General features: G+C 35.4%; 1 protein-coding gene and 2 long non-coding RNA genes across 4 annotated transcripts; 2 read left to right on the top strand and 1 right to left on the bottom strand.

Moving 5' to 3' along the window:
- Positions 1 to 6463: 6463 nt before the first annotated feature.
- LOC113469895 lies at positions 6464 to 7403 on the top strand. Its single transcript, XR_003393171.1, has 2 exons — positions 6464 to 6993; positions 7204 to 7403. It is a non-coding gene; the product is annotated as an uncharacterized LOC113469895 (long non-coding RNA).
- Positions 7404 to 7955: 552 nt separating this feature from the next.
- LOC103515104 (40S ribosomal protein S12, mitochondrial-like) lies at positions 7956 to 10174 on the bottom strand. Of its 2 annotated transcripts, XM_008480021.2 has the most exons (4): positions 9921 to 10174; positions 9416 to 9450; positions 9111 to 9267; positions 7956 to 8774 (listed from the first exon to the last, which is right to left on the bottom strand). In XM_008480021.2, exons 1-4 carry the CDS (start codon positions 10057 to 10059, stop codon positions 8599 to 8601), a joined length of 507 nt encoding a protein of 168 aa, XP_008478243.1. In that variant the 5' UTR covers positions 10060 to 10174; the 3' UTR covers positions 7956 to 8598. The 2 variants fall into 2 exon arrangements, with proteins under 2 accessions (XP_008478243.1, XP_008478244.1); XM_008480022.2 differs by lacking the exon at positions 9416 to 9450 and having other exon boundaries at positions 9111 to 9302; positions 9921 to 10171.
- A 9-nt stretch (positions 10175 to 10183) lies between these two features.
- LOC103515103 lies at positions 10184 to 14152 on the top strand. The gene is made up of 3 exons (XR_541678.3): positions 10184 to 10356; positions 11835 to 11906; positions 12458 to 14152. It is a non-coding gene; the product is annotated as an uncharacterized LOC103515103 (long non-coding RNA).
- The last annotated feature ends 1764 nt before the right edge of the window (positions 14153 to 15916 follow it).

Below are 15916 nucleotides of genomic sequence, written 5' to 3'. Positions count from 1 at the left end.
AAACCAACACCACACCCAATCACGGCAGCCCGTGGCAGAGTAAATTTATTGCAGATAACGTTAAAATAGACACTTCATCAATACCTACCTAGTCTGTTAACTTAGCATAGGTGATAATGTGATAATTAGGTTGAATCCAGGACCCCGCTAAATTTTTCTTTCGTTCAATGCCTATTTTCATGCAAATTTTCTCTTGTTGAAGAACTCGTTTTGATCTTGCAGGATCTAAATCTAATATGATTCTAATGCAGCCGTTTCGTATATTACGCACCAGAGTTGACTAGCCTACGTAAGTAGGTAGGTAGATATGTACATTTTTATATAACTATAGGTTTCATCTACCTACTTTATTCACGCCAGCCTATGATGTGTAGGTCATAATTATGTGCCTAATACGAGTACATATTAAAGGCCTGAAAAGCTCAGGAATCTAATACCTACATATATTCGCACCTATAACATCAGGTACCTACATGCCTGGATTACTAGACCTACATACATATTATGTAGGTAGGTACTTACTGAGTATCATGACTGTAATACAGTAATGCATGCATCATAGAGCTTACATAATAGATCAGTTGCGCTTACTTGGGTGATGTTTCAAAGTCATAGAGCAGGAAACATGAGGACCAACGGATTTTTTCTTTTTCTTCTACGACTTCTAGATCCCGAGATAAATCGATTAAAAAAATGCCGGTAAATCGTGAACTTTGACGTCACGGCATACGCTCCCGTAGGCGATGACGTCACATCAAATGTCCCGAGCAAAGCTCCCTCGCAGGCAACGCATTAATGTGTTTGTGCGCATACGTTTCTGCGCATTTCTTTCTGCTCCTCCGCTAGCGCGCTTGCATAGTGGCGCTACCTAACGGACGAAAAAAACAACTGCGCAAAGTCTGACGTCACACATATTTGAACTCTTTCATTAGAACGGAAAAGAAAATTTGAATTATCGACCTTTTCCAGTTATTTTTTCGGAGTTTTGACCTCAGATTTGGATTTTTGCCAACTTTTTACGTAGGAATCGACCATTTATTTATAATTTTTACCCATTTGCAACTGTTCCACTGTTTATAGTTATGTCCTCTTTTTTATGAAAGCTTAGAAGGATGAAATCCTATCAACTTATTTTCCTCGTGTTCTAATTCGTTCTCGTTTGCCACCTCTCTCTTCTCTTCTTTTCTCTTCTCTTCTCTTCTCTTCTCTTCTCTTCTCTTCTTTTCTAATAAGTTTGATAGACATGGGGTTTTAATGAAGCTTGAAAGTAATTCTTCTCAGTTTCTCATATCTACCTATACTACCTATAGGTACTCGTTCCTTTGGAGACAGAGTGTTGAATACCTACGAGTACATGCCTAATTTTATACCCTTGAATAAATAATTATGTAAGTAGGTACATATCTACCTATAAATATTACAATTTTACAAATGTGAAAACGTCAAATTTCACAGAACAATAATGCCATCTACTTCTTCCAGCAAAACAAGAATTTTTACAACTATAAAAGGAGGCACGAGAAAAGAAAGTACAACATAAAAGCTTAACATAAACAACACAACACATTACCAACCTAGGCCCTATGTTTCCGAGAGCAGAAATTGTTTATTTTGCTTTTGCCTTGCCAGGCTCCCTAGAGGACCGAATACAATTTCAGCAAACTGTTGGTTTCCACGACGGTAAATTTTTTGCTCCACTTGGGCGAAAGCATGATATCACAGGGTCGAGAATGGGGATTTTAACGTTTTTACGAAGATTTTCAAGATATTATGTTGTAGTATGTAGGTGCATAACCTAATTATGTCTAAATAACCTACATATTATATTTGAACAATTAATATACATATCTCAAGAGATAGATAAATATCTCGTGGTCTGACTGTGGAAAGGACTGACTAGAAATGTCAACCCTATTAAATTTAAATAGAGAAATGAAACAGGTAACTTAGTGGATGTGCCAAAAGTATATCAAATTTAACTGTCCTAGCGAATGAGAACAATGAAAGAAGAGAGAGATGAAGATAAAAAGAAGAGAGGAAGAGAGAGTTAAAGGAAGAGAAGGAGAGAATAGAATGCATTTCAATACGGCTTTCAAGTGGATAATAAAGAAGAAATAAATGAGAGAGAGAGAGAGAGAGAGAGAAGGAGGGAGAGAGTGAGAAGGAGGGAGAGAGAAAGCTTTTTACTAGTTTGAAGTTTAACATAAAAAAAGAGAGATCTTAAAGACAACTTGCAATGGTTTTTAAACCGTAATGTTTTTCCATTATAGTGCACCGACTGGGAAAAAAGTCTTCGGACAAAAGTTGGGGGCGGGCCCCAGACGAATTTATGTGCTCGTTGTAAGAAGAGCTCGTTTTTTCCATTTTCCTATATCCGACGCCATAAATCAAGCACTTTTCAATGAAAATTTTTGCTTCGTTCCCCCCAAAAAGTACACTACTGTACCAGAAAGTATTTCCGAGTTTTCGACCAGGTTATGGGAGACTGAAATTTCAATTGAAATGCCAATTCAAGGAAACCGTGGCCCTTCATATAGACCTTGTTGAAAATTTTGTAAGAGAGAGAGAGAGAGAGAGAGAGAGAGAGAGAGAGAGAGTCGGTATGTAGGTAATTATTTGCAAAATAAGTAGGTAGGTATATAATTATAAATACCTATATACTTGTAAATACGTAGGTACTTGTGCTTGTAATATTTCCAAACTGAGATTTTTCAGCTAAATACTTTTGCCGCGCGCCCCTGTCGCGCGGCAAAAGTCGCGTTGGTGGAAATCCACCTTTACACGCTAAGCATCACGGCCATGTGTGGAAAAAAATATATATATAATATTATAAATACCTAGATACTTGTAAACAAAACGCACTTGTGCTTGTAATATTTCCAAACTGAGATTTTTCAGCTAAATATAAGAACGCAATAAATTTATTTATTGACGTGTATGTAGGTAGGTATTAGATACATATTCCTAGAAACTTTATTTTTTCCAAAATTTGAAAGGAAAGTTGGGTATTTTCGTTTTAAGTCGGTAACCTACCACGCACTTTGGAAATCAGGGCCATAGTCACAAGTCGGAGGGGGATTCATAAAATTGGTTCCGAAGTCACTGTGCTACCACTACACCACTGATGTTGGTTCAGCAAAACTAATTACCTACATAAAACCCTGACCTTTCCCGATCATTTAATTCGTTGGCAAGAACTAAAATCACAAAATTCTATTCGGAAATCTGATGGGAAACTTTATTTTTTCCAAAATTTGAAAGGAAAGTTGGGTATTTTCGTTTTAAGTCGGTAACCTACCACGCACTTTGGAAATCAGGGCTGTAGTCGGAGGGGGATTCATAAAATTGGTCCCGAACTCCGAAGTCCACTCTGCTACCATTACACTACTGATGTTGGTTCAGCAAAACTAATTTTATTACATAAAACCCTGACCTTTCCCGATCATTTAATTCGTTGGCAAGAACTAAATTCACAAAATTCGATTCGGAAATCTGATGGAAAGATAAAGAACGTTCCTGAATTCGACCTGGTTTCCAGACAATACAGGAGCGAGGAGGGGAGGGAAAGAGAGAAGGGAATAAATCTGGCAAACTTTTCCAGTAAAAGTACAAAAATAAAATTTATTTCCTAACATGTGAAATTGATTTCTAGCAACTTGCATGTTTTGTAGACAAAGTCACTTAGTATACCTACATACATAATTATGTACCTAACTGAATATCTATAGATTCTCTTACTCGTACCTGTAGATTTATGAATATACCGTGTATCTACCAGGGTTGAAACAAAGTAATGGTAATGAATCTTTGAAAATGTGTCATAAAATGTAACAGTATACCTACCTACTTATAATATAACAGAGTAAAAATACCTATACTCATAATAATTGAATACCTAACTAGATTCTCAGAGAGAATCTGAAATTATTCCAAATTTTCCCAATCCCCAATTCCTTTCCTCACGAGGATGAGTGCACCTCGTATTCCAACCGGTATTCGAACCGGAAACCTCCAGAGTGCAAGCTTAGTGTGATACCCATTCGGCCATGAAGTAACCTTCGTAGGAGCTTTTATCAACCGAACTAACAATACACATGTTTTAGAACCCCATCTGGCTAAAACTTTGTTGCGCTTTGGAGGAACGTATGCCTTAGTTTACTACAACACAGACCACAAGCGTCTATTGTAGCAGTTGTTTCATTGCTGCGAAATAAAAACGGCGGTGAAACACTTTTTAATGTACCACCCTGTATACAACTTGACGATCGAAACAGCTTGATTGAAACAAAGTTCAGATTTTGAAACTGGCGAAGTTCGTAAACTTAACAACCATGTGAAACTTTTTGCTTTTATTTTATAGGTAGGTACCTATTGGATTTATTTTTATTATTATGAATTGAAATGGGTTAGCTTAAAATTTAATAATAGCAATGAGGTAAGTTAGCTAGGTTACCTACTTTTGTGCATCATAATTATTATTGAGTTTTCATCGTTATACCTACATTGTTATACCTCGTACATTGGTAAATACGTTACTGCTACAATTTTCTCCAAATTGAAGAGAAAATCTCCATTTTTCGGGGGTTTACCAAATGCCCTCATAAACCTAAAGAAATCCTTATGTACCAAGATGAGACTTTAAGTTTTATTTATGTAAATATAATATTGATTATTTAATTACATAATTAGGACATTGCTACACCAAATGGATTTTGTAACGCCTTGAACTGTGTTGTAATCATAACGCGGTCAAACTTTCTTGACTTGGCGGGGCGCAGCGCTACCGCGCTCCTCAATGTTCGACAGAGCATGCTCAGGAACAATCAGAATGTGAAATAACATCTCCACCAATACTCAATATAAATTATTTATTTTCTCCACTGTGTAACCTTATCTTTCCAAGTACATCCCTCAAACAGATTTTCAATCTTTTTTTCTATATTACTAACTTCTTCTTCTTCTTCTTCTTCTTCTTCTTCTTCTTCTTCTTCTTCTTCTTCTTCTTCCCCTCCTCCCCCTCCTCCATTAGGGAAAACACAGGATTTTTTCTATCTCTCTTGATTCATTTAATTTAGATTTAATTTATATTTCATTCCATTTAGCAAGGTAAGTTCACAATTCAAAGACCATACAAGACTAGGAAAATTAAGTGCTTTTTTTATAATGCAAAAATGAGTCAAAGTAAAATGACATCCTCATTATTTTTTTCTAAACTAAGTAAAGTTTTAATAAATGGAGAGGGTAATAGGTTGTTCTATTTATGTAAACTAGCTTATAGAGACAGTTTATTACATGGCATATTTTATTCATAATTCATATTTTATTTATGAACATATTTTCACTTATCCAACTGAATATCTCTCAGACTCAAGTAAAATAAATTATTGTGTAAGCATAAGATTTGGGAATTTGGGCCCATCCACTGATTTCTTTTTCAAATACATATAGGTATACTAGGTGGATAATATTGACTGTGAATAATGGTGGATGTGTCAAATTTACCAAACATTTTTCTTCTACGCTACGTACATACGTTGCTGGGTAGTTTGTAATACCCAGGATCTCGTAAAGTATCATAAGTACCCAATAGATAATAATATTAAAGTTAAGAACAATCTAATGGATTTTGTACCCAAAGGACATTGCTACACCAAATGGATTTTGTAACGCCTTGAACTGTGTTGTAATCATAATGTTCGACAAAGCATGCTCAGGAACAATCAGAATGTGAAATAACATCTCCACCATCAATACTCAATATAAATTATTTATTTTCTCCACTGTGTAATTCTAACCTTAGCTTTCCAAGTACATCCCTCAAACAATTTTCAATCTTTTTTTATATTACTAACTTCTTCTTCTTCCCCTCATCCTCCTCCTGTTCTTCCTTCTTCTCCTCCTTCTCCCTCTTCTTCTTCGTCTTCTCTGTTGTTTCTCTGCACGTTTTCCTCCATTTCTTTTTTTTCTTCCATTCATTTTCTAACAATGATCATTTTCCTGTTCATTTCATCAAAGAGAGAACGCTGAGAGACAGCTATCAACTCTTTTCTCGTTTTGACCTCTTCGGAGAGACAAGTCAGTGGTTACACAGTAGAGTAGAATAAAATAGACCCTATTTATTCTACAGAGGAAGGACTAAAAAGTTCATTTACACCCACAGTTTGAATAGGTAAGGCCTCGAGTATTTTTATGGAGGACCACATTACCTTCATAATATTTAAAAGAGCTAGTTTTTCTTATTATTATTTTTTAGGGTACCGAACAAGACCCAATGTGTACATCTTAGTGCTTACTGATTTGAAAACGATGAGTTATTTTTTTACATTGGAAGTTTAATTTAAAGTCATAGAGCAGGAAAAATGAGGACCAACCGAATTTTTCTTTTTCTTCTACGACTTCTAGATCCCGAGATAAATCGAATTTAAAAAATACCGGTAAATCGTGAACTTTGACGTCACGGCATACGCTCCCGTAGGCGATGACGTCACATCAAATGTCCCGAGCAAAGCTCCCTCGCAGGCAACGCATTAATGTGTTTGTGCGCATACGTGTACCGCATTAATGTGTTTGTGCGCATACGTGTACCGCATTAATGTGTACCGCGTAAAGTCTGACATCACACATATTTGAACTCTTTCATTAGAACGGAAAAGATAGTTTGAATTATCGACCTTTTCCAGTTATATTTCGGAGTTTTGACCTCAGATTTGGATTTTTCCAAACATAGGAATCGGCCATTTATTTATAATTTTTACCCATTTGCAACTGTTCCATTGTTTACTAAGTCCTTTTAGCTCAGTACAAGTTGAAGTTCGTAAAATGATGAAGATAGTACAATACTTATGTCCTCTTTCTGAAGTCGAGTCCAGACGACTGTAATGCACCATTATTGATATGATTTGTTTGCCGATGGGACAAAAATGTTACATTACGGTCTTCCGAACTTGTCCTTAGAAAGAGAATTGTTTTCGCTTGCGGCAAATTTGGAGCAAAGTCTTCTTAAAGTTTATTCTTCTATTTTTGAATGCTATGTTGGTGCTATATCTGTTATTGTTGAAAGTTTTGGTGACGGTGGATTTTTTAAGAGAACAAGAAAGTGTAAAATTTGGTCAGCAGTCTAGAAAAGTTCCTATGTTTGCTATGCAAAGATCTTTATCCCTCCCTCCATAATTCCACATAACTCGAAGTTAGATTTTCAAATAGGTCTTCTTAAAGTTTATTCTTCTATTTTTGAATGCTGTGTTGGTGCTATATCTGTTATTGTTGAAAGTTTTGGTGACGGTGGATTTTTGACTGCGAGACTGAATTTTAAAATTTAAGAGAACAAGAAAGTGTAAAATTGGGCAGCAGTCTAGAAAAGTTCCTATGTTTGCTACGCAAAGATCTTTATCCCTCCCTCCATAATTCCACATAACTCGAAGTTAGATTTTCAAATAGCAAACTATGTAGTTCAAATAACAAACTAGATTTTAATTTTATTTTTTATTGTTACCAATAAAGTGTATAAAAATTCAATACCTAGATCCCAGATAACTAATTTAATTGAAATTGTAAATTAAAAGTTTTAGAATCTCATTCAATGCATTAATTACCAAGGATAATAATGATTTACCTCTTAGATACCTACCTTATTTTATTTCTCTATAGTCTCTCAATTGAAAGTAGCACTCAATATTCTATTTTTAAGAAAAGACATTAATTTTTAAGAAACTATTAAATGAAAATGTATTTTACGAATGTTACAAGTTTAATCGAAATTGTAAATTAAAAGTTTTAGAATCTCATTCAATGCATTAATTACCAAGGATAATAATGATTTACCTCTTAGATACCTTATTTTATTTCTCTATATTCTTTCAATTGAAAGTAGCACTCAATATTCTATTTTTAAGAAAAGACATTAATTTTTAAGAAACTATTATATGAACTCATTTCATTGAAATGTATATTATATTGAAACTATTAAATGAAAATGTATTTTACGAATGTTACAACGAGATTATACGGAACGACATGTTTATATTTAGTTATCAAAATGATTGTACTAAGTACTTTATTTTCCTCCTTCTTCTTCATTTCTGCTTAGGTTTAGAGGCAAACAACCCCAAAAAATGGGTTAAGCTAATTCGAATCTAACCAATCAAAGGATGATCTTTAACAGCCTCCTGCTCAAATGAGTAAGGTTGAGTTTTACCACCAGGATTGTCTGAGGATGGAGTTTAATCCGAGGTTGACCTGGGTATTAAAGGTAGGGAAATTCTTGTTTCATCTCAATCACGAGTTGGTAAACTCCAGTATTTAGTAGGTATGTTCAGTATTTTTGACCAAATGGAATGGTGGTGAAATTTTCACTCAACATTTTTTTAATGTAAGTACCTAGGTATGTTCTCAAATGGTTATTCATATTTTTATGAAACTTATCTTACTTATCAAAAATGTTGAACACATTGAAATTGGATCATTCCTTTTTTGGTCCCATTGGGCTTTTGCCTTTGGGAGGAGAATTTCCCCAAGTGAATATAAAATACCTCTAAGACGGGTTTTAATCTACAAGTTCCTTCACTCCTAGGTTACACATTAAATGCAAACCCTATTGGTTTATTTGCCTGGGGTCAATTGGGTCTTCTTGACCACATGTGGCAGATCATACACTCCTCGTACACATTTGATTTTCACTCCGGGTAGATCCTTGACTCGGCCAACCTTGCACAGGACAATGTTGTGTTCCTGTAGATTATGGCCTTCACCAGGTATGTAGGCGACCATTTCTTTGCCTGAAATATAGAGGAAAAACGTAAATTAAATTAAGGATTTGAAATTTGTTCTCATATTGAAAATCTCAAAATTTTTTTTTTTAAAAAAAAAAAAAAAAAAAAAAAAAAAAAAAAAAAAAACACTGAAATGTTAGGTACTTGAAATTAGATTGATCTGAAGGTAATGTATACCTGTACTCTCAACAAGTTTGGCATATGATGTTTCCCAACCCATATGACCCCAAATCTTTTTCTTCTTCCTAGCCTTTTCCTACTGAAATAGGGTTGGCATGACCCCATATAATGTAGTTAGTAAAACAAAAAGAAATAGATAGGTACCTAAAACATAATCCTTACCTGTGCTCAGTCTTACAAGGACACATTTCCGGTTGGCCGAGTTAGGTTTCTTTGGTTTCTTGATTAAAACTTTAAGAACAACACCCTTGGCAAACGGTTTTCCAAGCAGTGGCTGACGAGGTGGTCTCTTCTTGTAATGTGGGCCTTTCATGTGCATGTCCCAGAGGGTTTTGGTCTTCTCACGGACCCACACTGTAAAAGGTGAAAAATCATTGGTACATATTGGATTGTGAGATAAATCAAGCTGTTGAAATATAACACCATCTTTTTCTGAAGGGTTTTTGTCAAAATTTCAACTTGTGCATGTCCCAGAGGGTTTTGGTCTTCTCACGGACCCACACTGTAAAAGGTGAAAAATCATTGGTACATATTGGATTGTGAGATAAAACAAGCTGTTGAAATATAACACCATCTTTTTCTGAAGGGTTTTTGTCAAAATTTCAAGTCGAAAATGATAGGGACCTAGTTTTGTCTCTGTTTTAAATATAACCTCAATATAGTAACATGCCTCACACATTAAATTCTATGCCTCACATGGGATTGAACTTGCACTCCTTTGTTTACCAGGCAAAATGTCACTGAGGCTGGCATCTATTACTAGATTCAACATATTGACTACTTACATTTTCAAGTCGAAAATGATAGGGACCTAGTTTTGTCTCTGTTTTAAATATAACCTCAATATAGTAACATGCCTCACACATTAAATTCTAAGCCTCACATGGGATTGAACTTGCACTCCTCTGTTTACCAGGCAAAATGTCACTGAGGCTGGCATCTATTACTAGATTCAACATATTGACTACTTACACGGCTGAAGACATGGAGCAAGGAAACTGTTAGAAAAGAGTATCGGTTTTGAAATGAAACTAGACTGTTGAATCACAGGACTGAGTGAGGACTTTATCATGGTGTGTACATTGCTAAACACTTTCTGCAGGAAGCTCATCCTGGAAAATTAAAAAGGGATTTTCCAGGAACCGGAAATGTCCTCCAGGATGATCTGATCTGGCTAACCTTCCTGCCAAAGCCAAACTTATAACTTACTATTTTGACTATTTTTGAATCGGCGGTGGCTGGGGTGGTAACTCTGGCGGTGGTTGGGGTGGTAACTCTGCCTGGGGGGGACAAGGAGGTGGTGGCTTTGGAGGTGGATATCAGCAGAGCTTTGGAGGAGGACCTATGCGGGGAGGAGGAGGAGGAGGGAGGAGTGGAGGTGCCCCTTATAGTGGAGGTCGTGGAGGCAGTAAGTATTGTAATATAATGTAATGTAGGTAATGAGCCTTTATTTGTATTTTAGGTTTAGAACATATAAAACTTTTTAAATATAAATGACATAATAATACAAAATCAGTACATTAGCAAATCCAATCAAGTACTCACCCCTTTTGGTCCTTTCTCCAAAACTGTATTCTCCTAATCACTTCTCTCTTTTACGCTTTCCTACCTTTTTTTATATATATAAAGCAAGGGTCAGAGCCCTGTTTATTTAGAAGAATAAGAAATAAACAATACATAATATATGGTAAATAAGGGAACTACATATAAAACTTCCTTACTTATCCTATCCAATTCTGATGTTTGCTATATTTAACCTGCTACAATGTGTATTCTACAGTGTGTGTAACGCTTTCCCACCTTGGAATTAAAATCTCCCATGCAGTACTTCTTTCCTAAATCCTTACTCCTATCTAAAGCTTCTTGCAAGTTAACATAGAAAGATTCTAATTCCTCGTCAGTAGAATTGGAAGTTGGAGCATACTGCATACACCTGAACCAAGTGGAACTTTACTTTGTTTATCTTCAATAAGAGAGACGATACCCTAGAAGAAAAAGCTTCCAATTTTATTACCCTCTGATCTTTGAATTTATCGTTGTTGAGAAACCCTGTCCCCCCCCCCCTTTATACCCTCTCCTCCACAGTGAGTATTTTTTTATTATTATTATTATTACCCAAACTTTCTTTTTTTTTTTTTTTTTTTTTTTTTTTTTTTTAAGCTATAACCGCACTCGGAAACGAAGACATTACTTCAAGTGCGGTGCTTTTCATTCTCTTTTATTATTGTTGTGCTCTTAATCTACCGTCTGCCTCCTTAATCCTTATTATTTTCCTGATCATCCCCACATATATTTCCCAATTTTCACGACACTTCAAGATTTCCTCAATTACATTATCCGGACTCAATTCTCTTCCTATCCTCCTGTAGCATTCCTGCCTTGCTTCGTTGAATCAGTGAGTATTAAGTATATAAATGCACAAATGTTTTATTAATAAAACAATATTTTTTATTAATAATAATATTTTTTTTTATTATTTTATGCACAAATGTTTTATTAATAAAGTCTACTTATATACTTGTATTAAGTATATTTATTTTTTGAAAGGTTTCATAGAGGGAACTGTAACTGTAACAACAGAGGTCTTACATCCCAAAATCAAAAAGAAAAGGGGGGCAGGAATCTATAATAGAAGACAGCCAGCCATTCCGAAGACGAACCTTATCTTTTTAGGATGAAGTTCCGGGTGGGAACCCTTGAAACTAGTTTTTTTTTAACATTTGTCATGCCTTCACTGTTCTGCTTGATAGTACGCTTGCTGGGTTGGAATCCTGGCTGAGGTTGGAATTTCTCCAACACTTTCCACTCCCAGATAGAAAGAAAGCTTCTGGACAATTGTCTACTCATGTACTTGATTCTAATGTTGGATGTGTGTTATTTTTCCAGGAGGAGGAGGTGGTGGTGGTGGATTTGGTGGTAGAAGATATTGAAGAGCTCAGTAGTGGATGACTTCTACACGTAAGTAACGAAATCATACCTAACAAAAATCCACTAATTCCAAAATAAGTTCAAAAAAATCCGGGTGGGTTGTGATGAACTTTTAGCCAACACCTGGGAGCAGCCTAAGACGCGTTTCGTTCTTATTTGAACTCATCAGTTAGACATAGCTCTCAGGCGCTGGCCAAGAATTTGGAAGTGTTATTTATACTTCAGAGATGGAAATTGTGGAGAAACGAGAAGCTGCGTTTCTATGTAAGATTTTATTTAGTGTTGAGTGTTGTTGTGAGCGCCAAGAACTCATTGATTTCTTGTGATATGTTAGAAAACAATCTGTGATATTTCATTATTTTCTATGCCATTTATATACTTGTTATTTTTGTCTTTCATTTTCATTTTCCCCTTGTTTTTAAGACTATTCGGTCATAAAATTTACCTTTGTTTTTAAGACAACTCGGGTCATAAAATTCAGTCTACAGTGTAAAGAGTACCATTTGTGACAAGCTTTCCTGCTCAACACATTTCATATACCTACCTTTAATAACGCCCAAATGTCTTGTCTTCATTCCCAGGTCTACTAATTTAAGCTCCCTACTTATACGTTAAGACCTGACACTCCAAATACCTAAAAACAAATCCTAGTGCCAAAATGAAATACATAAGATGTCGTACGAACCCAAAAAAGTTGAGGTTTAGAAAGCGCAGGGCTCCGAGAACCAAATTTTGACCCTATGTGGTAAAGCTGAGAAGCTTAGAGGAAAGCTTAAGTTGTAAATGAGAACAGTAAGAATTCAGATTTTGGAGAAAGCTCCCCGAACTAAAGACTATTCTAGAGATCCCAGTTGAAATTTTAAGTGAAAATCTAACTTGAAAAGTCAAGAGCAGAGCTACTTCAAAAGACAAAGTTAAGTAACAGACAAATGACAAAGCAGAAGGTGAATACAACTTCAAAAGTGAGTCAGAAAAACTTCAAAAGACAAAAACTAAGCTGAAATTCAACTTTAAAAGTCAGAGCAGTTCAGATTAAGCTACTTCAAAAGACAAAGACTAAGCTGAAATTCAACTTTGAATCAGAGCAGTTCAGATTAAGCTACTTCAAAAGGCAAAGACTAAGCTGAAATTCAACTTTAAAAGCCAGTGCAGATCAGAGTAGTTACTTCAAAAGGCAAAGATTAAACAAGACTTCAATATCAAAAGCCAGTACAGATCAGAGTAGTTACTTCAAAAGGCAAAGATTAAACGAGACTTCAACTTTAAAAGTCAGTGCAGATCAGATTATAGCAAGCTAAGTACTTTAAAATTAAAAAAGACTTCAACTTTAAAAGTCAGTGCAGATCAGATTAAAGCAAGCTACTTCAAAAGGCAAAGCTGAAAGTAAACACAACTTTAAAAGTCAGCGCAGACCAGATATAAGCTACTTCAAAAGGCAAAGCTGTTACAACTTAAGGTAGATAGGAGCTTTCTCTGGGCCAATAAGTTATGTCAGACAAAACATTTGGTATCCAGTCCAAGGCAGTTTGTCAAATTCGAAATAGCCCTAAAAGTTTCACTGCATCTTACAAAGCTAGTTTTAGTGTATTTAATTCATAAGTTAGTGTAGTTGTAGTGTGATGTATTTTTTACGTAGTGTCATGACTTTTTTTTAGGTATTCAAGACATATAAGTTTATTGCTCTAATAGTCTACCTATTTTCCAAACTTAAGGCTAGCGGTTTTCGTACGAATAAGTTGTAGAATAAAAAATATCTACTCACTAACTAGAAGTTTGACCACACTATTCAGGGTAGGCTTTAGTGTTAGATTAGATTTAGGTTAGGAGACGATTTTTACTTCTTTTATCTGGTTTTTATTTTTATCCGTATATTATTTTACTCGAATGACTCGACCCCCCCTCTTGATAGATAAGATTTCTTATTTTACCATTCACTACGCCCCAGTCTTGAAATTGTCGAGGGAAGTATTGTAAAATGATTTTTAAATGTTGAAACTCCAAGTAGAAATAGGATTTGAAACCCTACCTTCGTGTTGTAATGGTCAAGGCAGTCGCCTGGTAAACCGGAGGGCGCGGGTTCAATCTTGGACAAGACATGGAAGTGTATCTTCGAGATTCATTTGAGAACTAGAACACCTTACTAGTTAACAATAGAATAGAATAGAATATCTCATTTATAGTGCTAGGATTAGACTGAAGAAGTCTTTGAGTCCCGCTAAAGTCTGCAGGCTACAAGATGAGTCCCCCAAATTATCGAAAAAACCTCGAGTCTCCCCTTTCCTCCATTTTTATTGGTCCTCCAAATGTACTTTATGATATATGTATTTTAAGATTTTAATTTAAATTTATATTTATTTTGCAATTTTTAATTCGAGTACCTTTATTTATTTCTATATTTTAGTAGAGTTGTTTTTCGCGTGATCATTTTACATTTCAAATTGGTTTTCTAGAGGCATTTTACATTTTGCATTTCAAATTGGTTTTCAAAAGCATTTTGCACATCTCTGACTCTAATTATGTTAGGTAGGTACCCTCATCGAAAATACTAGTGTGTTTGTGCAAACATTAAAAAATTTCCCTACGAGTAGGTAATTAGAAAATTAGGTACCATTTAGGTTCCTTGGTATTCCATCAATGTCTAGAGTTCTAGAGTCTAGGTATTAGGTATTAGGGTATTTATTTTTGGGAATACCTTGTTACTACGATGTTTTAAGGAGTAAAGCCGATTTTTACTTTCCTCATCCTTTAGGAATTAGGAAGGAAGGTAATGTAATCGGTTGTTTTAAGGAGTAAAGCCGATTTTTACTTTCCTCATCCTTTAGGAATTAGGAAGGAAAGTAATGTAATCGTTTGTTTTAGTGTTCGCGGATTTGGCGATTATGTTCGCGGATTTGGCGATTATGTTCGCGGGTTTCGCGATTATGTTCGCGGACTTCGCGATTATGTTGGCGGATTTCGCGATTATGTTCGCGGATTTGGCGATTTTGTTCGCGGATTTGGCGATTATGGTCGCGGATTTGGCGATTTTGTTCGCGGATTTTGCGATTATGTTCGCGGATTTGGCGATTATGTTCGCGGATTCGCGTCCCGAATCGACATTTTGGATATTTGGCAAGCCTACCCACAAATACCTTTCCCATTACTATAATTAACGTAGTCTTAGAGGCACTTCTATAAGCATTGCAAACTACAAAGACAGTAGTTATTTTAACCTTTGGTCCAAGTTTACGTCTCTTTTTGACAGCATGTTTTTGTGGATCTATTTTTGAATAGATAATTAAAATCAAATTTCAAGTTCTTATTTTTTTACCCACCTTTCCTGGCCTGGCCTAATGATTTATTCAACATGTTTTTAAGGGCAGGGTACTCAATGTTGCCTAAACCACCGGCTTCTAAAGTGTTAAGTAGATAAAATATTCCGAACGCAGACAAAAATTATGAAAGAGGAGAAAATCCGTTGAAAATAACAAATCAGTGCAGGTTCGACTGATGACAAATGGGAAATTGCCTTGGAAAAACAATCGAAAGAGCGCTCTTTTGTAACAAATAGGTAGGTACTCCAAATTCTTTAGATGAGTGTGCATTAAAAAGGAAGGTTATATATTGAAATGAAAAGTAGGTACCTACCCCTGATAAACCAGGCTACTTAAAAACAGACATCATGCTCCTTGGATCACAGATCATATTCCTCGCTTTATAACACGAAGAATTTTCCTTCATTTTTCAGGCGGATTTTTTTAGAGTTGCTTTATTATCATTTCAAAAAGGAGAGATCAAAAAGGGCAATCACCTGATTGCAACCTCAGAAAAGCTCATTAGAAAAACTGTTTTGCAAATTATTCGAGACTTTAGGAACTACGCAACTGGTTTTTCAAAAACATTCTGAAAGGAAATAGGAGAATTCATTTCTAAATTTAAAAAGATTAAAATTATTCTAAAATGTCATAATTTAGAATATTTCCAGGGAGAGCGCCATTTTATGAAATGTTAATCTGCTAGTCTCTGAAATGTACTTCTATTTCTATAGTCTATACCAGGGG

This window comes from Diaphorina citri, unplaced genomic scaffold, assembly GCF_000475195.1.
Source record: "Diaphorina citri unplaced genomic scaffold, Diaci psyllid genome assembly version 1.1 scaffold1277, whole genome shotgun sequence".
In the NCBI taxonomy this organism is placed as follows: Eukaryota; Metazoa; Arthropoda; class Insecta; order Hemiptera; family Psyllidae; genus Diaphorina; species Diaphorina citri.
The sequence above is the reverse complement of the archived record's forward strand: the minus strand, read 5'-3'. Positions and strand labels throughout refer to the sequence as shown.